General features: G+C 40.5%; 1 protein-coding gene across 2 annotated transcripts in view; it reads left to right on the top strand.

Annotated features, from left to right (window-relative positions):
* The window catches only part of REPS2 (RALBP1 associated Eps domain containing 2), a 173,465-nt gene that overhangs the window by 51,483 nt on the left and 102,540 nt on the right, over positions 1-19,442 (top strand). For both annotated transcript variants that reach the window (XM_087813660.1, XM_016211178.2), the window contains exons 2-5: positions 865-988; positions 6,297-6,445; positions 8,885-9,011; positions 15,369-15,466. In XM_087813660.1, the coding sequence (XP_087669786.1) occupies positions 865-988; positions 6,297-6,445; positions 8,885-9,011; positions 15,369-15,466 (498 nt within the window). The remainder of the gene's footprint in view (positions 1-864; positions 989-6,296; positions 6,446-8,884; positions 9,012-15,368; positions 15,467-19,442) is intronic.

Here is a 19,442-nt window from a genome sequence, read left to right as displayed (position 1 = left end):
ATCCAGGCTGAGATGTCTTTAGGCATGAAAACAGTATTGCTAAATGAAAAAAAGGTGCAAAATAGTATGTGGTATTCTATTTGTATAGAGTATTGAATAAACAGCAGGGAAAACACAAGTGTGTGCTATATATATGCATAGGACATTTCTAGAAGAATATATATTGTTTTCCCCTGCGGCATAGAAAGTACGGGGTGCTTTTTAATTCTTCACACCCACTTACTATTATTTGAACTTTCGAGTGTCTATTACTTTGTAATTACTTTATAAAAGTCATTGAATGTTTATTTCAAACCACCACTAGAATATGTATTAGTTAAAGGTCTGCAAATGAAAGATTGCAGTATCTTGAAAATATCTGTGTGTATACTATTATTTTTTTATTTCTCTGAAGTGAGCACTCAAGATGTAATTTTAATGTTCAGGAAATCATTTTGCCTGAGAACTTTAAGAAGAATCACTTTTAATTTCAATCACCTAGGATCATCCACAGGTAGTGGTAATGACTAATCTGTTCTTTCCCCCCCAATGACTTTCTAAACTTCGTACATCAGTATCCACCCCCTGAAAAAGTCACTCTCTTTTGTAAGAATAACAGCCATCCTTTGTCACCTTTATTTTTATCGTTGAAAGAGGAGGAATAATCACTCAGTCCTGAAACATCATGAGTAGGTAGAATTTAATTATCCAAATTGAAAACCTCCCTGTAAACTGGAGGAAAAAGAAACCAGTGTGTACACATAGATTCTCCAGGGACTTTTGGTTAGCTACACTGTGAAATCCTTGACATTTCATAATATATCTTGTCTCATTTTCCTGTTATGAAATGGGTTTTTCATCATTGTTTTTCTTGTCTGTTTTCAGATCACAGAACTGTGTGGTGCCAAGCGGGTTGGTTATTTTGGTCCAACTCAGTTTTATGTTGCCTTGAAATTAATTGCTGCAGCACAGTCTGGCCTCCCTGTGCGGATAGAGAGTATTAAATGTGGTAAGTAGCTCCCAGTTATACACTTTATTATCCGTGACAGGCTTCTTATTTCTGAGAACCATTTTTAGTGGGTTTAAGGCCTATTCTGTAAGCATTTTTGGAATTTCTCCTTGCTTTTTCCAACTCTCCTATAAACTAAAATAAGAAAACTTAGCAGGTATCTTAGTTTCCTTAAGTGGGAAAAATATTCAGAGAGAACTGGAGATTGGTTCCTTTTAACTGACTTGCCATTAAAATAGATTTTGTTCTTTAGCAGGAAGAGATTGGGATGGGAATTCTAGAGCCTGTGGGAAAAGAATGACATTCAGTATAATTTTCCACTTGAGGAATCTATAATGTCACTTAAGGCTCTGTTCAGGACAAGGGGATGAGTAACTAGGAGAGTCTGAGTGGAACTGCCCCCTTTCCCCCTCTCATGTCCCTGCCAGTCATATCAGCTCTGATCATCCTTTAATCCCCCAATTCCTGAAGCACTATTCTGATGATTAGTAAGTACTTTGGAGATACCAAAATTTTGGCAGAATGAAATTATCTACTCAAAGTTGTTTTATTTTTAAATTTTATTTTTGTTTAAAATATTACAGATGTCCCTTTTTCTCCCCAATGACCCATTCCACCCCATCCCATCCCCCTCCCCAGTCCCTCTCCCCACCATTGTCTGTGTCCTTGGATTGTGCATAGATGCGTATAAATTCTTTGGTTACTCTCTCCCCCTCCACCCACCCGCCCTCCTCCATCCCTCTGACATTCATCATTCTGATCCATGCTTCCATGTCATTGAATCTATTCTGTTCATCAGTTTATTAAGTTCTTTAGATTCCACATATAAGTGAGATCATGTTACTCAAAGTTTTGATTTTAACATTTTCTTATCTTGCCATCCCTGCCCCCAAACCACCATATACTTGAACACTTTCCACAGCTTGAACAAAAAGCAAAGCCCCAGACTCTTGTCATCATTTATACTGCCTCAGTATTGGTTTTACAAATCTGTATGAAGAAGGTGAATACTCAAGGGATGTGCTGAGGTCCCCTGTTAATTCACTCTGATACAAAATGACTTTCATATGTCCACACAGCTATACAGGAACTTTTTCCTTTTCCTCAATTGAGATAAAAACCACTCAGCTATTCATACCTGTCCTGTGAAGTCCCTGGTAAACCTCAAAGTGGGTTCAGGATTTATGGTTTGTCCATGGTAACCTTGTAGGACAACTCCAAACAGCTGAGAAGATTCTGATAGCTTGGAGTATGGGAAACAAAGCCCTTTTACCCTAACCATCAGGGAGGAATGATCATTGTACTCCTCTTTATCAAAGGCTTAGTGTATGGCAGGCACTGTCTCATTTAGTCTTCACAAGTCCTAAATTAGGTATTTGTGTCCGTTTGCATTGCCTAGGATAAGCTGTGATAACAGACACAACTGAAATCTCAGTGCCTTAACAAAACAAAGGTTTGCTTCCTGCTTTGCAGTGGGTCAGGATGAACCTCTAGGGCAGCTGCCTTCCACGTGGTAGCTCTGTTTTCCTGGCTGCTTTATCTTGTGGCACCTCCAATACAGTACCTGTTTCCATAATTGCCACAACAGAGAAATAGTTTCTCACTCCAGCAGTTAAACGCATTTACCTGGATGTGACTCATGTTACTGCTACTCAGTGCATTGGCCAGAACTTGTCACATGATTTGTTGAACTGCAGAGCAGACTGGAGGGGATGTAATTCTCTTATGTGCCTGCAAAGAGAAGTGGCTATGGGCAAACACTGGTGGTCTTTACTGTGGGGCTATTATTATCCCTATCTTACAGATGTGGAAATTGAAGCTTAGGGCAGTTGAGTAACTTGCCTAAGGACACAAGGCTAGTACAGTCTGGAGCCCGGAGCTCAGCCCCCAGTTCCCATGCTCTTCATTGCTATGCAGAGTAGCTTCTTCTTGATTACTGTTCCTGTTTAGTGAGGTTCTGACTGTAATGTGTAATAATGGAATATTATCCAAATGGGGGGAAAAATCTCACCCAAAAGGCATTCCTTGGTGTTACATAATCTGGTTCCTTGAAACGAATTTCTTGATGGAGCATCATTTCAGTGGCATGTTTGTTGTTTATTGCTACAAGACATAGCAGTCACTGCTGTTAGTCAATTACTGTAATTAAGCTTATATCACATTGGATTTGTGGTAGGCCCTGATAGTTTCCATTTCATCGTAAATGGTTGTTAAGCTTTATTGTAGTATCTTCCAACTTTATCTTCTGGAAAAGTTAGAATTGCTTTGCTGTATACAATCAACTTCAGATACTTAAGTTAATCTGTGTCCTTCTAGAATTGTGAAATGCCTAATCAAGAGTAAATAGTAATAAACTGATGAACAGAATAGATTCAATGACATGGAAGCATAGATGAGACTGACAATGTCAGAGGGATGGGGGAGGGCAGGTGGGTGGAGGGGGAGAGAGTAACCAAAGAATTTATGTGCACATATGCACAACCCAAGGACATGGACAATGGTGGGGAGAGGGACTGGGGAGGGGAATGGGACGGGGTGGAATGGGTCATTGGGGAGAAAAAGGGACATCTGTAATATTAAAAAAAAGAAAAGAGTAAATAGTAAGTCAAAGCAAAAGTACATATCCCTAGGGAGTTAGGTAATTGTTGGATGGGCCTGTTAGGTAATGCTTCTGTGTGACAGTTCCCTCCGTACTTTATTCTCTCTCAGCATCTGCTCCTTCATACCACTTTTATTAGAGTGTGTAAATACTCCTTTACAAGTGTGACTAATTTTTTGTCTGTCTTCCTCACTAGTCTAGGGGAAGGGAGGAGGATCTGGTAATCCCTGCACTGTGGGATATTGTGGGCATTCTGGGCATGTTGAATGAATGAATGAATGAATGAATGACTGAATGCTTATGCATGAGGAGGGAGTCTTAATCATCTCCCACTCTTCAAGTTCAAACGGTTGGAATTCCCATTCACCTGAAACTCCTGATGGACTCTTACAGAAGTCATCTTTCTCAGGTCCTGCCTGGTTCCCAACCTTTTCTGCACTTGAGAATCACTATTTTCAACCGGTGTGCCGCAAGAATTTTTAAAACAGGCAATACCTGACTATTTAGTCAGGGGCACTGACATCTTTTCCCTTAGATTGTAAAAAAAAAAGACAACAGCCAACACAACAACAGCCGTCTGGTGTAAATAAATCAAAATTATATATCTGTATTTTTGTCAGATCGGCAAAAAACCTTTTTTTGGTGTGCCTCAGAAATTTAGTAATTAGTTTATGTGTGCCATGAGATGAAAAAGGTTGAAAATCACTGACCTAGAGAGCTTTAAATGCAAAATAAAAAATGGAAGGACCTGGGGCCACTCCTAGACATTCTGATTTATTTAGTCTGAGGTATGGCCTGAACATCAGGATTTTTAAGAGCTTCCCAGGTGATTCTTATGTGCAGCCAGTGTCGAGAGTGCCTTCTAATGAAAGCCAAGTAGAGCATTTTCAAGAACTTTGCTTCAACTATGAGTACATATTTGATTATATGTGGGCCTGAACTGGGGTGAGGCAAGAGGTGCCTAGGGTGCATAATTTAAGGGAGCACTCACTCTCAGGGCTCTGCAAGTGTTGGCTCTGCATTTACATAGCCTTGAGAGTGAGTGCATCCTTAAATATTGGCTCTAGGCATCTCTAGCCTCACCCTAGTCAGATCTGGGTTAAACAGCCAGGGCTATCTATTTAACACCAGTAAAATACTGGCCAGGGAGCTTACAACTGCTGACCACTTACTTCTTTTTTCCCCTCAAGTACTCAGAAGTAGAGTCATCCTCCCGTGGGCAGATCAGGGTACAAATTATTTATGTGATCTTGTTCCATCTTTTCAGATCCTTTTTGCAGACTGAGATGAAACAAACACCTTTCTGAGAAGATACCATAGGATTAGCTTATATTTGACTGACTTTTCTCTTACCTTTTTTCTTATGAAGTCTATTCCCACCTTGAGTGCTGGAGAGCTGCTGAGGTTGGGAAACATTAAAACAGTAAAAAATGGCAGCCATCCTCTCTTTAGGAGAGTCTTGGTTTAATTTTTCCATAAATTATTCTATTTATGTCTCTTGAGTCCTTGACTGATTGATCACGCAGGGATTTGTCATATTGCCTACTTCTCTGAATCAAATGTGGACATAGCAACTAAAAATAAACATGATGTGGATATTAGAGAACCAGGGGCCTTCTTTGCCTGCGGAGCTAGGATACTTGCTTGCTGTTGCTAAGATGTTTCCTGGCTTTAGCACAGCATCAATCATTGGAAATGCAGCTGTGTTTTTGGACTAGAGAGCTGATGGAAGCACAAAGGCACACTGATGAGCATTATCCTGAACAATGGATACAGATGCAAATCATTATGCGTGATTCACAATATTATCCCCATTTTTGGAGTTGTTTGTGTTGTGTGATTTGCTGTGCTGAGAACTAGAAGTGTGCGAAAGCATCATTTCTGTTTTCAGAATAGTTTCGTCAGATTTGAAAGATAAGTAAATATACCACACTGTTGCATTTCATTTCTGTGTAGCATTGTGAGTGTGGCTAATGGTTTTGACAGTAGGATCTGACTGAACATTGGACTAATTGCTTTAACTTAATACCATTTCCCTTATTTCCTTATGAAAAGACAACTGGAGATTGAATGTGAAAATCCCTTAAGGAACGACATAGGGTGAGAAACTGTTAACCCCAGGAAGTTTGCCCTAGGAATGAAAGGTCTTTTTGTAGGGCAGCAGCGCTGGGCACTGGTTAAGGGCCAGGTCTGCCACAGATGAGCTTTGTGATCTCGGGGATGTTACTTAGCTCCTTCATGTCTGTTTCCACATCTATAAATGAAGGCTAATGGCAGTCTTACCTTATCGAGTTGTTGTGAGGATTAAATGAGTTAATATTTGCAGAACTTAATACAGTGTCCGGCATATAGTAAGTGCTTTATAAGTTTTGCCTGCTACCATTTTTCACTTATTTATATAATATCACATCCTTTTTCTTGGTGCTGAAATAAAGGCTGAAATGGGAGATGAGTCCAAACCCTGAATTAAGTCTATGAAGATTTGATGGCATTTTATAATGTTCAGCCAGAATGCTTTGGTAAAACTGTAGCATTTTTCTATCTTGACATTATTATAGGAGTCCTCATTGTGCCAAAATAAAAATTTAATCTATATTTAGTGCTCTGGAAATTTTCCTCAAAAGTGATTCATCTTTTGGCCAGTGAATTCCCCTTTCCTCAGTTCTAAAATAAAGTCTCACTTGAGCTTCTCTGATTCTGGTCCTAAAGAATTGCCGCTGCCTCGCTTTATGATGTCAAAGACTGACAGTGAGATACGATTTGGGAACTCGGCTGACCTGCATGGAACTAAGGTTCAAATTCCACATTTAATCTCGGAAAAAAATACCTTCAAAAGAATGGATGATGAGGATAAACAGGTAAACAGTCTGATCACGCATATCCACTTGACTCTGACCATGAAACCTCACGTAGCAGTGCCTCATATCTGCTGTCAGGCTTCCAGCAAATCTCACCATCTGGGATACAATTACAGACTTGGAAGTGAGCCAATGAAGTTTCCTTGTAGCAAGAAATAGAGGCCAATGCATAGGAATTACCATGAGCCACCTATGGGCCCTTTAGAGCCTACTTTAATGTAAAATTGTGTCCAAAGTAAGGACACTGATTTAGCACACTTATTTGATTAATCAGTATTTCCAAATGAGATCTTTGAAATGTGACTTCTAGAAATTTTTAATAGGTCATCTCCTCCAAAAAGTCTTTAGGAAAGGTTTCTCTGGCTACATATATCTGGAGAATGCTGCTTCATATCCTGTTCTGGGAGGAATCCTAAATCTTCAGTCTTGGAGATTCATAGTGCACATTAGTACATCAAATGCCCTGAGAAGTCCTGCAAAAAAGGGACCTTGAGATCTGTGTTTACTAAACTTCTTTTACCAGGGAATGAATCTTTTCTTGGGGGGCATGTTTGGGATGCTATCTTGGGAACTGCTGCCATTACACTTTTAGCAAGTTAGGAACAAGAATAAGGAGGATGGGCTTTTAAAATTAGACCACTAATTGTAATAGTCAGGTGGCGATTGGTCGGGACAAACATGTAAAATTCCAGAAGAGTGAGCCTATCAAAAAGAGGTAAATAGTCTTACACATTAGTAAACCCTGAAGTCATCAAGGTACAGCTCATACTTTTAATAAAGATACTGAATCATGCAGACAAGTCAAATTATATTCAAGATAATATCTTCTATAAGGCAAAGAAATTTGTTATATTTCAGGAAGATGAATCAAAATGTTTTTAAAATGCAATGAAATTAAGTTGGAGAACTAATTTATATGGCTCACCCTGATAACACTGGATATCTGAGGTCTCACTGCAGACATTTTATATTTACAGTTTTATATTTAAGTGAGGTGTAGCATGTCCTGTGAAATAACTCCATGTACTGTGTTGTTCATAACTCTGACACGTTTTAAACTAGTTCTCCAGAGATATATATAAAAAGGAGTATGGGACTCTTCAGTCAACACTCTTTGGCATGCTTTCCCACCAGCATTTGGAGAGGAATGAGGGCTCACTATCCTAGGATGGTTGATGCCCTGGGAACTTTCCTGGGCCTGGGCCCGTGCCCTGGCTGTGTGACTAAGGACAACATCCTTTTCAGGCTGGGTTTATGCTAGGCCCACCTAATCTGTGAGTGTGTACTCACAGTCCAAAGCAAATATTCTTTTTCTTGAAGAGTATTAGTATTTCAGATTGCATTTTTTAGACTAATAGCAAGTATATAGTGTCTGTGTTGATGAAAAGTACCGTTTCTTTTTCTTTTTTTTAATCCTCACCCGAGGAGTGAGGATATTTTTTTCTGTTGATTTTAGAGAGAGCAGATGGGAAGGGGTTGGGGGGAGAAAGAGAGAGAGAGAGAGAGAGAGAGAGAGAGAGAGAGAGAGAGAGAGAAACATTGATGTGACACAGACACATCGAGAACACACACCCTGACTGGGGGCGGGGACTGGACCCGCAACCCAGGTAGCGCCCTTGGCCCTTGACGTAGAATCGAACCCGTAACCCTGTGGTGTGCAGGCTGATGCTCTAACCTCTGAGCCATGCCGGCCAGGGCAGTATTGTTTCTTTGATACTTGGGTGCTCTAAAGTTACCACTCTATTGGTAGCATTAAAAAAAATACAGAGGACAAAACCCAGTAGCAGAGTAAGGTTGCTTATCTTGCCGAGGGTCCAACATCAGATTCAGATTCACGTTTGAATTGAGATTCTAATTGTAACATGTTTAAGGCTCCATCCTAGTGTTTACCAGCGGGCTAGTTGGAGTGGTTCACCCATAATTAACTGTTTTTGCAGTCTCTTGATGTAAAAATAAAAAACTGGCATTTTACTTGGCATAGTAAGCTCTAAGAATATTTAGCATTAAGCATTTAAAATATTTTTAGTACCCACATTTGCTGGAAGACTTGAGTGTAAATCCAGGAAATAGAGGCCTTTATTAATGAATAAAAATTGAATCTATCCACAAAGAGATCAAAACTGGGGAGTATGAATGTTACTTCATGTGATCAGTGTCTTTTATTTTCCAAAGGAAAATATTATTGGAATAACTGAAAGTGTTCCAGGCTTGTTTTAATACTTTAGGTACCTGAGTTCTGGCGAGACTTTATTCTCTGGGAGACTTTTGAATCCTCAGACACTGATTTTTAACCCAGCCAAATTTTTGAGAAAACATTTCCTCCAGTTGTTAAATGAACCGACTCACCAGCAGTAGAGCTGCATTATACTTCTTAACTGCAGCTCAGAGCGCCAGGCTTCTCGAATGATTGTCTCTGAACTCTCCTCTGGTTCTTTGAAGCAGGAAACACAGTCTCCCACGATGTCACCCCTCGCCTCCCCTCCTTCTTCCCCGCCTCATTACCAGAGGGTGCCCTTGAGCCATGGCTACAGCAAACTGCGGAGCAGCACGGAGCAGATGCATCCAGGTAAGAGGCGATCTGCAGCCAGCTGTCCCAGGCAGGGTCTTAGAGACTCCTTAATCTATCAGGCAGCAATGCTGCCAGCTGCTGAATCTCGGGACTTAATTACCTGTCTTTGGAAACATGACTCAATTTAATTTTATTCTCTCAAGCAAGGTTTAAAAAATAAAACGAAATATATCTTAGTAATGCCTTGTCTTCCATCCTACAAACTAGTTCATCTTTAGACTTGTAAACAACGATTTAGATGATTTAGTCCCTCATATACAGGTTTCATCACACAGGAAAGTGGCATATTAAGGGGTTGTATTGTTTTGGAATTGTTATTCTTTTCTGCAAACATACCAAACATATTTATATAATAACTGCTTTTATGGAACGACTTAAAAATATAACTCTGCAAACACAAAAGAGTTGATTCAATCATTAAAGACTGATCACATAAATGGAATTATGTAGCTCTGTGTTTGGGAATAAGAATAAGGGAAATGGTAGGGAAAGCATTTCGCTGAGAAGTGTGTAAAGTGCCAGTTGTGGGGTTGCCTGCTTGCTCACATTCAGGCCGTACTGGCCATGCTAGTGATAAAATATGTTAGTTGGTTCTAAGGATGACTTGCAGAGTTGGCTGCTTAGGCTGCAGTGCTAAAACTCCATAAATTCACTGCAGCATCCTGTCCTCCTGGGGCTCAGACTCCTAGTTTAAAATATGACCAATTAAAGGTATTCTGGAAGCCCCCCTTTTATTTTGTGGAGTGTGGCTGAAAATGACCCAGTTTCTGCAGATTTTTGCTGCATCGAAAATAGTGGTGACTTCTACAGGAACACAGGTATAAAATGTGTGCTAGCCTGGACTAGAGAGAGGCTGTAATCTTGTAGAGAGAAGCAGGTATGGCATAATGACAAAATCTTTTGATTGGAATCAGAAGGTGTGGGTTTGTGTGACTGGCTTTCTGACCTCAGGCAAGCCATTTAACTGCTCTGAACCATGATTTCATCTCTTTTAAAGTGGAGTAATAGTATCTTATAGGGGTGTTGTGAGGATTAGTGAGAACATGAGTATAAAATCTGATTGGAAATTAAGTTCTTTGCAAATGCAAGATGATATTGTAACAAGAAATCATGCTCCTGAAACTCGAATGTCCTACTGATGTCCCCAACAAAACAGGGTTGAGAATTTGTTTTCTTCTTATAGTCCCCCCTGCCTGATTTCCCTGTTTTTAGGGTGTGTTTTTTTTTTTTTTAAATTCCTGATCTTGTGTTGGCTTGGAAGTTGAAGTCCTGTACCTAGCATGGTGCTTTTTTTTTGGTTTTTAATTCACAGATGAGCCATTTTTGTTCTACTGAGTCAGTGTATCCCCAAGTTGCACCCTACCTTTTTTCCTTTTTTGATATTCCTTAAAATACTTGTCTGTACCAGCTCTATTCCATGCCCCATTCTCTCCTCATCCCATTCAAATTGGGCTTTTGTTCCCCCAGTGGCATGGAGACAGCCTGCTTCTCTCCATCTTTCTTGACTTTTGGCAGCCTCTGTCAAGGTTGTTCATGCCTTTATGCTTTTTTATCCTTTTTTAAAAAAAGTGAGGTGAAATTTACATATGATAAAATGTGCACATTTCAAATCTTCAATTTGAGTTTCACCAAATGGATATGTAACCACCATTTTGATAAAAAATAGAACATTTCCATCACCTCAGAGATGCCCCTTTCCAGTCACCCCCTGCTCCCCAATGCAAGCACCATTCTGATTTTTATCACCATAGATTAGTTTTGCCTTTTCTAGAACTTCATATAAGTGGAATCATGTTGGATGACTGTATTCTTCTTTGTCTGCCATCTTGCCCTCAGTATAGTGGCTGAGATTCATCCATATTGTTGTGTGTATCAGTAGTTTGTTTCTTTATTACTCAGAAGTGTTCTATCAAGATGAATGGACCACAGTTCGATGAGCCATTCTCCTGTTGATGGACATTTGGGTTGTTTCCAGTGTTTGGCTGTTGTGAATAAGAATACTATGAACACTCTTGTGCATTTTTTGTGTGACATATGTTGTAATTTCCCTGGCATCAAGGAGTGGAATTGCTGGACTTAGGGTAGGTGTATAAGAAAGTGCCAAAGAGTTTTCCAAAGTGGTTGTGTACTCCCACTGGCAATGTTTGAGAGTTGATGCTCCTTGCAAGCATTTGGTACTCTCAGTGGTTTCTTTTTCTTCAGTGTTTTTAATGTTTTTACTTTATTTTTTATTTATTTTTATTTTTTTAAAACATATCTTTATTGATTTCAGAGAGAGGAAAGGAGGGGGAGAGAGAGAGATAGAAACATCAATGATGAGAGAGTCATTGATTGGCTGCCTGGCCCGCAACCTGGGCATGTGCCCTGACCTGGAATCGAACCCTGATCTCCTGGATCCTAGGTCAATGCTCAGCCACTGAGCCATGCCCGGCCGGGCTGTTTTTATTTTTTAATTGATTTCAGAGAGAGGAAGGGAGAGGGAGAGACAGAAACATCAGTGATGAGAGAGTCAATGATCAGCTGCCCCCTGCACGCCTCCACCAGGGACGGAGCTCACAACCCAGGCATGTGCCCTGACTGGCACATTGGGAATTGGGAATTGAACGCCAGTCTCCTGGTTCATGGGTCAACACTCAACCACCAAACCATGCCGGCTGGGCTTTCTTTAGTGTTTTTAATTTTAGCCGTTCTGTTAGATGTGAAGTGGCATCTTTTTGTGGTTACTCTTTCATTCTTAAAACATTGCTTTCTAAGTTTCTGTTATCCCTTCCTGGTTTTTTCCTACATTATGATCCTTAGACTGATGAGCTGTTCTTCCAGAGGGTTCGTCTTTGTACAGCATACCCATGGAGAGGAATCTGAGTGAACAACCTCCTGATTCTCAAGGAGTTGAGTTTCCTGGGTCTAGCCATCAATTAGAGGCTGTTAGGTCCCTGTAGCTGGGAACAAGGTCATTCATAAATAAAATGTTTATAGGTATTTCCATTTAGAACTCTCTATCTACCTAAGTCAAAGGAAGGGAGAGTTTTTCTACCTGCATCTTGGTCCATTTTGTGATTTTTGCTTCTAATTGATACCATTCATGTTAAAGCTTGTTAATTCCTGTTTTTGTAACGTTGGTGGATTTACCCCCGAAGGACTTTCTTTACCTATTTGCTTCCTTTTCTGTTATGTATCTTTAGGTCAAGAAGTAAGAGATCACATGCCTTCTTTGTCTCTCTCCCCACGTTTTCAGAACTCAATTCCTCTTCAGCTTCTATGCCCGGCCCCGGCCTCCCCCCGCCCCGCATCTGTTTTTTCACTCTCCTTTGTTGCCCCCACAATGCCATCAACCCATGTGACAGGCTCAGGACTCCCTTTCCTATTTCTGTACTCACCTTGCCTTTGGTCTAGACAGTAGCATATCTAAAGCCTGGTAAACCTTAGTGACTCTAGTACGAAGCATTCTAGCGTTATTTTTAGTTTTCCCCTTTTCAGAAAGGAGTTTTGCTGTGGGGATAATTTTCTTGTAATACGTTTTTCTGGGGTTATTTCCCTGTCCGGTATTGTGCCATGATTCATGGCTCTTGGGGCATGTGTTGAGTATGTTTTAAGTCAGACTGAACATTATCAGATCAGTCTGTAATTCAGAGCCTCTCTTCAGCTTCTTTCCTGGGCTCCTGCTAGCCTCACCTGTTGGATGTAGCTATAGCTAATGTTCATTGTGTAAGACTTATGTGCCAGGCATTGTGCTGAAATCTTTATGTGCATTATTTTCTTCTTACCACAACCCTCAGAAGCAGATAATGCTATCCATATTAAAAGTAATGTTTAAATGATAGTAATACATGCATATAGTTAAATATTTAGATGCCTATAGTAAATACAACTGTTCTCCTTCCTACTGAACCTGTTTCTGATCTACAGAGGTGACTACTTTCAACTCTTTTACTTGTTTCTTCTGATATCTAATGTCTCATCTCAAAATCAATATGTCTACTCTGCTTTTTCTTACATATCTTATTCTGATGTATCAGTTCTAGGTATCTACTCAAGAGCATGGGCTGTGATGTTCATCTCCTCGCCCTACAAGTAGACTTGGTGGGCCTGAATTTCTCATTTCTGCCCATTTCCAGCCTGTGCGACTATAGATATTTCACTTTTCTGGGCCTCAGTTTCCTTTATCTGTAAAACAGAATAATTTCTGCCTCAGAGGTTTGCTTTGTGGATCAAATGAGAAATGTACACATTTGTGCCTACCAGTTTCTGGCACATTATAGGTACTCAAATGTTCCCTAGTATGTTCTTTTGTGCTTTTAGAATCTGGTATTCATTTTATTTGTGAAATTCTTAAGTATTCTTGAAGGTCGCCTTCTGGCCATCATTCAGTGGCTTGACTGCAGATTAGTCTTGACTGTGAAGCTACTCATGCCAAACTGAATCTAGTTTGACGTTGAATCTCGCAGTGATGAAATCTTCAGGGCTTGTTTTGTACTCTTCTTCTTGGAGAAAAATGGTACTTCTAGTTCCTTATTAAACCTATTGTAAGGGGATCTAAGAATTAATATTTTTTGCATTGAACTGCATGTCTTGTATTTTATTTGGGAGGAAGGAGAGTAGAGGCAATAAGTAACACCCACCTTTTTATTTCCTGAGTTCAGATCCAGTTACGGAATGAGACACAAGTCAGACCAAGGATGGCCTGAATATCAACTGTGTTACCTGATAGAGCTGATCAGAGCACACATCTTGGATTTGTGACTGCATGGGTTTCACCTTTCCAGCGTAGCCAACCCAGGCTTCCCACAGGAGTAGGAAGAGAAAATCTGCCCTCGAGGCCAGGCCTCTACAAAAATGATCCCCATTGTGGCTGAGCCTTCATTCATCTTACTGTTGAGATGGGACTGTCTCTTCCAAGGGAAGAAGGTCCTTGTAGGTGAGGGACTGGGGCCATGGGCCAGATGGCCTCCCCCACTCGGTTCCCTCCTAGGCAGTAGAGGTTCCCTCTCTCTGAGGAGAACCATGGATACGTGGGATCAGCCTCACAGGAAAAGCTTATGACCACTAGTATCCCAACCATGGTACAGTTTACTGTCGTCCAGACCTTCTGGCATTAAGGGTTTAACTTGGTGTTTCATCAAAGTAGAATGATCTTAAAAATCCTTCTCTGAAGACAACACCTGCCTACCAGCTGAGATTTATTTTTAAGATCTGGATTATGTGCTCTCTATGTATGTTTCTTTTGCAATTTTAATTTTTAATCATTCTTAGCAGAGTCTGAAAATCCACTAAGTGATTTGCTAGGCAACAATTTTGATATTTTAATGTGTTTTAATGTGTTATGATCTTGTGTTCCAGTTTCTTGGATGAAATACAATAAGCAGATGTGAGCCCAAGAGTTGTTTGTTATTCTTGACGTGCTGTGATTATACCTTCTTTGTTTTAAAAAGATCACATTGTGCTCAAGGTGGTGCAGTAACAGACTGCTCTGCTCTCTCTACCTAATTGTATTTATAAGGAAGCTACAGAAAGGAAGCTACAGAAAGAAAGCATTTTACTTCCAAAAGCTTGAACTGTTAACCCACACAAATCAGAAATGGTTTCATCTTGGGTGATCATTTTTCTTATCTGTTGGAGCTGAATACTACCTGGTTATGGTTAACTATTTTTCTGCCATGTCGGCAAGGTCATTAAGTGTTCTGGAAATAAAAGGAATGAAAAAAATTCATTCATTTTTGTGGCTCAAGACCTTTTCTTAAAGGTAACAAAATTATTTTTAGTTTGGTTATGAAATGATAAAATAGTAAATATAAATTATATTTATTCTTTTTTGTATTTTTCTCGACTTGTTTTACATTCTTTCCAAAAAAGAAGACAGTGCTATTTATTTTTCACAAATAAACAAAATAAATGATAATATTGAGTTTTAGTGTTCAAAATGCGTATTTGTTTTCTTGCTCCTTTGTGGGGTAGGAGAGAATGAATGAGAAGACTTTTAAACAGGAGGGTATATATAGAATTTACCTTATGTTAAGAATTTGAACATTTATAACATGGCACTTTTCTAACTATTCTCATTGTTTTCTATCCCAATTTAGGTTCTCACCATTTCACCTTTACAATTTATTCCTAATCTTAACCTAATGTAAATATTTTCTTGCCTTATCATAAATTGGTTGGATATCTTTAGATTGTTCAGTTAAATTGTACCCAGGGGCACCAAGGTTTGTTTGTCCTAGGTGGCCCTATGCACATACACTCTAATTCCTTTGCTAATTCTGCCCTTAAGAGCAGACACTGGATCAGCTGGAGTGTGAAGTCATAATTTTTGGGTGGAATCTTTGTGTACCATGCTGACTTTCACTCCTCTTTCAGCTCCTTATGAAGCTAGACAGCCCCTTGTCCAGCCTGAGGGACCCTCATCGGGGAACCAAGGAACCAAGCCTCCTCGGCATCAGGCTTCCCTTAGCCGGGTAAGTGATGTTGTGGGGTTATGCTAATGGGAGACTTTGGGGACATGGCTTTTTGATGGGCCCTCTTTGCAAGGAAGATATATAACTGCCCCCTCATGCAAAGATTGTACTTCTTGTTCTGCTGCTTGTATATTTTCCTAAATATTTTCTACTATATATGTTTCTCAGTGTCTCTAGACTAATCCAATCTGGTTCTTGCCCTTCCACCATCATCTACTTAATCATTAGGTACCTTCTTCAAGAGAGCTTTATTTTTTCCAAAACAGCCTATCATACCTCTGCCTTATTTTTTATTATCACTCATCCAGTGCCCAGTTAGCTGTTACCCATTTGTTTTGTGCCTCCAATTACATTGCAAGCTTTTGGAAGGCAGAGGTAGTTCTTCTGTATTCTCCCTCAGCGCCTAGTTAAATGCTGTTCAGAGAACAGTTATTTTACAAATGGCAGCAACTGCTCTTTCCCATATGTAATCAATACAAAAGAAATATTATGGTAGAAGCACAAGTAATATTTCAGTTTTTCCTGGCTACACCATCGCTTAGAATAGTTCAGCTTCCCTTTCTCCACTGTTTTCCTTTGGATAAAGAGTTCCTTTTTTCCCCTGTGTCTGCCACTGTTTTCTTGTGTAGTATCTCTGAGTCCTGTGCTGGCGAAGTTATATTTTCAAAAAAGAGTGTGTGTGTGCGTGTGTGTCTGCATGAGAAAAGTTATGAAAAAACTTGGTCCACTGTTTGACCCTAAAGACAAGAGGAAGTAGGGTGGTTTGTATAACATTTCAACTGTCCAAATTGGGAAGAGGATCATTTATGCGCAGGCAGTTCCACTCAGAATAACAGGGTGGTGTCAGATACTCCCGTAAGGAAGTGGGCTGGTGTCTGGACCAGAATAGACAGAGCTAAGGAAGATCATGGTGTTCGCTGGATACGCACTGGGAATGGGCACTGTGTTAGGCGTGGTACAGAACTTTATCTTCTGAGGTGGTAATACTTTGTGTACAAAGAATTTTCTTAAAGACAATAATTTATCCATATGCTGCCTATTTATATTTAGTGCTTCTTGCAACCATAATATCTAGGTACTATTATATCTATTAGTATAGATGAGTTAACTGGCCGAGAGAGGTTAAGTAATAGGTCTGAGGTTTTATTCATAACGCCTAGGTCGCAGAACCAGGATATGAACCCAGGCCTGCCCAGTGTCAAAACCTGCCCTTTAAAGACTTTGCTATACGTTAGAATCCCATGTTAGAAGGAGGCTAGGTTCTAAAGTTGCTGCATAAATAAACGTTGGGTGTAGTAAAAAAAATTCCTGAAAATGCCTTATTGGTACCACATTGGAGAGCCAAGATACCATTCTCTTCTAGGTCCCATAGAGCTCAATTTTACCCCTGAGTTAGAACAGACAGCTGTTTCTTCAGATAAGTCCCGGATGTAGTAGTTGGCTGTGTTTAGAGTTCCTGTGGTACAAAAATATATGTCTTTAAACACAAGAATTACACCCAGGGTGGAGTGATGGTTTACATTAGGAAGGGTACTGGAGGGACTGGGGTTCATCTAAAAAATTCCTGGAGTGTGGCTGTGCATGTTTATGCAGAGTATATTCTGGCACCGTGGAGACCACATTCTGAATGGTTAGAGTGACAGTCAGACAGGCAGTGAGCCGTGAATTTTGCAATGGTCAGACGGGGCTCACCAGGCCCTTTCTACCTGGCCCGTGGATGGGATGGCCGTGAACTCTCACTTGGATTGGTGTCCTGTGACTCCTCTTGAAATCTCTAGGTCTATTTTTCTGCTGCTAAACATGCTTCTTGGGCATTTCACTTAATTAACGTTTACTAAACACCTATTACATGCCAAGTACTATGTTGAGAATACAAAAATGAGGTATAACACTCCCATTTCCTGCCCTCATGAGGCTTATAGGCTATTGGAGGAGATGGCCATTAAGCAAATCATGACAGTGTGACGTGAGTGGAACTTACACTGTGCTTTGAGGGTGAAAAATGGCAGGGGGGAAGGGTCTGACTTAACCTTGGCAGGCAGGGGGTGATCAAGGAAGGTTTCCAGCAGGGAACTACATTTGAGTTGAAACTAGAAGGATTCATAGGTGTTAACCAGGTGAAGGGGTAGGATTGGAGGAGGAAGGCAAGAAGATGGAGGGAACGGCACACAAAGACATTTTCTATGTGCTTAGCATTTTATACACATCATCTCTTTCACTGCTAACAGCTATTTTATGAGGTAGTTCCTGTTATTATCCCATTTTTCAGATGCTGAAACCTGAGGTTTAAAACACCTTATTTGATTTGCTCAAGGTTACAGCTAGGAAGTGGTAGGGCTGGAGTTCAAACACTGGGCATGCTTCCTTAGTCTCTGGCTCAGGAACCGGATGGATGGTGATGTCATCTGTTAAGCTAAGAAGCCTTGGATGAAAAACTGGTGTTGGGAGTAATGGGGAAAGATCATGGGTTCAGCATTGGATGTTGGGATTTGAGCTTTTGAGATAGCCAAGAGGAGGAATCAGAGGTGTTAGGATATATGAGTCCAGAGTTTTGGGGAGTCAGGCTGAACATAAGTATTTGGCAGCAATTGGCTGTTAGAAGGACTTATGGTATAGTGCAAAAAAAACCAGACAGGTGCTCACCCAGGTCCAGCCAAACTCTGTGTGACCTTGGGGCAAGTTGCTTCTCGTTTCTGTAATATGAATGGCTTGGAATGGATTTCACAGTCCATTGTAATAATCTGCAACAGTCTGATTCCCTTAATGTTTGTTTGGCATCAGTGGAGGTTCCCCTCCTCCTGTTTGGAGCATTGCCTTCTGTTTAAGATGAGCGCAAGGGGCCTTTTTTTTGGACAACAGTATGTGGTTTTCATGGCTGATGTGTTTTTCTTTCTTTAGTTCTTAGGTTTCCTTCTTATGCCTGTCAGCTTGGTTTGGCTGAACTCCACGTCCCAGAAAGCAAAATGCCAACCTGAATTAGTCATGTAGGTGAGGGGATCTGAAGTAAGGGTTCTTGGTGGAAGGGGATTAATATGGATTCGGCATGGTGCTAGGCCAGGCCAGGGTAACTAATTCCCCTCATGTTGCCATTTTAATGTGCTGATGGCAGCTTCCCCTGTAGCCTTGTATTCAAGCCCTTCCTGCTTGATTGGGAGGGGGTGGCCTCTGGGTACTGGGGAAGGCTTTTAAGGACCATGATCCAGCTCTGTTGCAGCTCATGGGCTTGGCATTTTAGAGGTATTTATGCCAAAATCAGCACCTAAACTTTGGAATAAATAGTCTTTTTGATTAATGTTTTAGGAATTTCAGGTTTTTTGTTCAGGTGGTGGATGGTTGACAGTGGTTTGTAAAGAAATCATAAGTCTCCTTTTCTGCTTCATCTTTTATCATGTGTTTATAGATCATTTTATGGTTTACTTTTCACAAGCTATCCTAACTGTCTAGACTATGTAGGCATTTGTCATTTCACTGGCATAGGGTTTAGAATTGCTCCTTCTGCTCCCACTATACTCCACTGCCTCTGTTTTTGCCACACTTACCAGAAACGACTTTGTGTTAAGTCCCTGTCTCATTGACCCCTTGGCAGCTTTTGACACTGACTGATCATTTGGTGTCCATGATGCCGTCCTCTCCTGGTTTTTGTCCTGCTTTTTGACTATTTCTTCCTGAACTTTTTCAGTTCTCCTTCCTCTACCTGTCCCATACATAGATCCAGCTCTCACTCTATTGGGAGGTTGAAGATGGTGGTGGACTGAGTGGAAGCTCCACTGACACTCTCCCGGGACCCAACTGGAATTACAACTAAAACATAGAAAAACCATCCTGAATCATCAATTCTCACTCTATTACTCCTTAGCTACGTGGAGGCTAACGACCACATATCTCCATCTGCCAGCCATTTTCCCTCGAATGTCCCACTGTCACTTTAAACATCTTTCCCAGAAAACCAGCTTTCATTCCTCCATTCCTGGTTCCA

This window comes from Miniopterus natalensis, chromosome X, assembly GCF_054644295.1.
Source record: "Miniopterus natalensis isolate mMinNat1 chromosome X, mMinNat1.hap1, whole genome shotgun sequence".
In the NCBI taxonomy this organism is placed as follows: domain Eukaryota; kingdom Metazoa; phylum Chordata; class Mammalia; order Chiroptera; family Miniopteridae; genus Miniopterus; species Miniopterus natalensis.
Note: the sequence above shows the minus strand (reverse complement) of the source record. Positions and strands in the feature narration are given on the sequence as shown.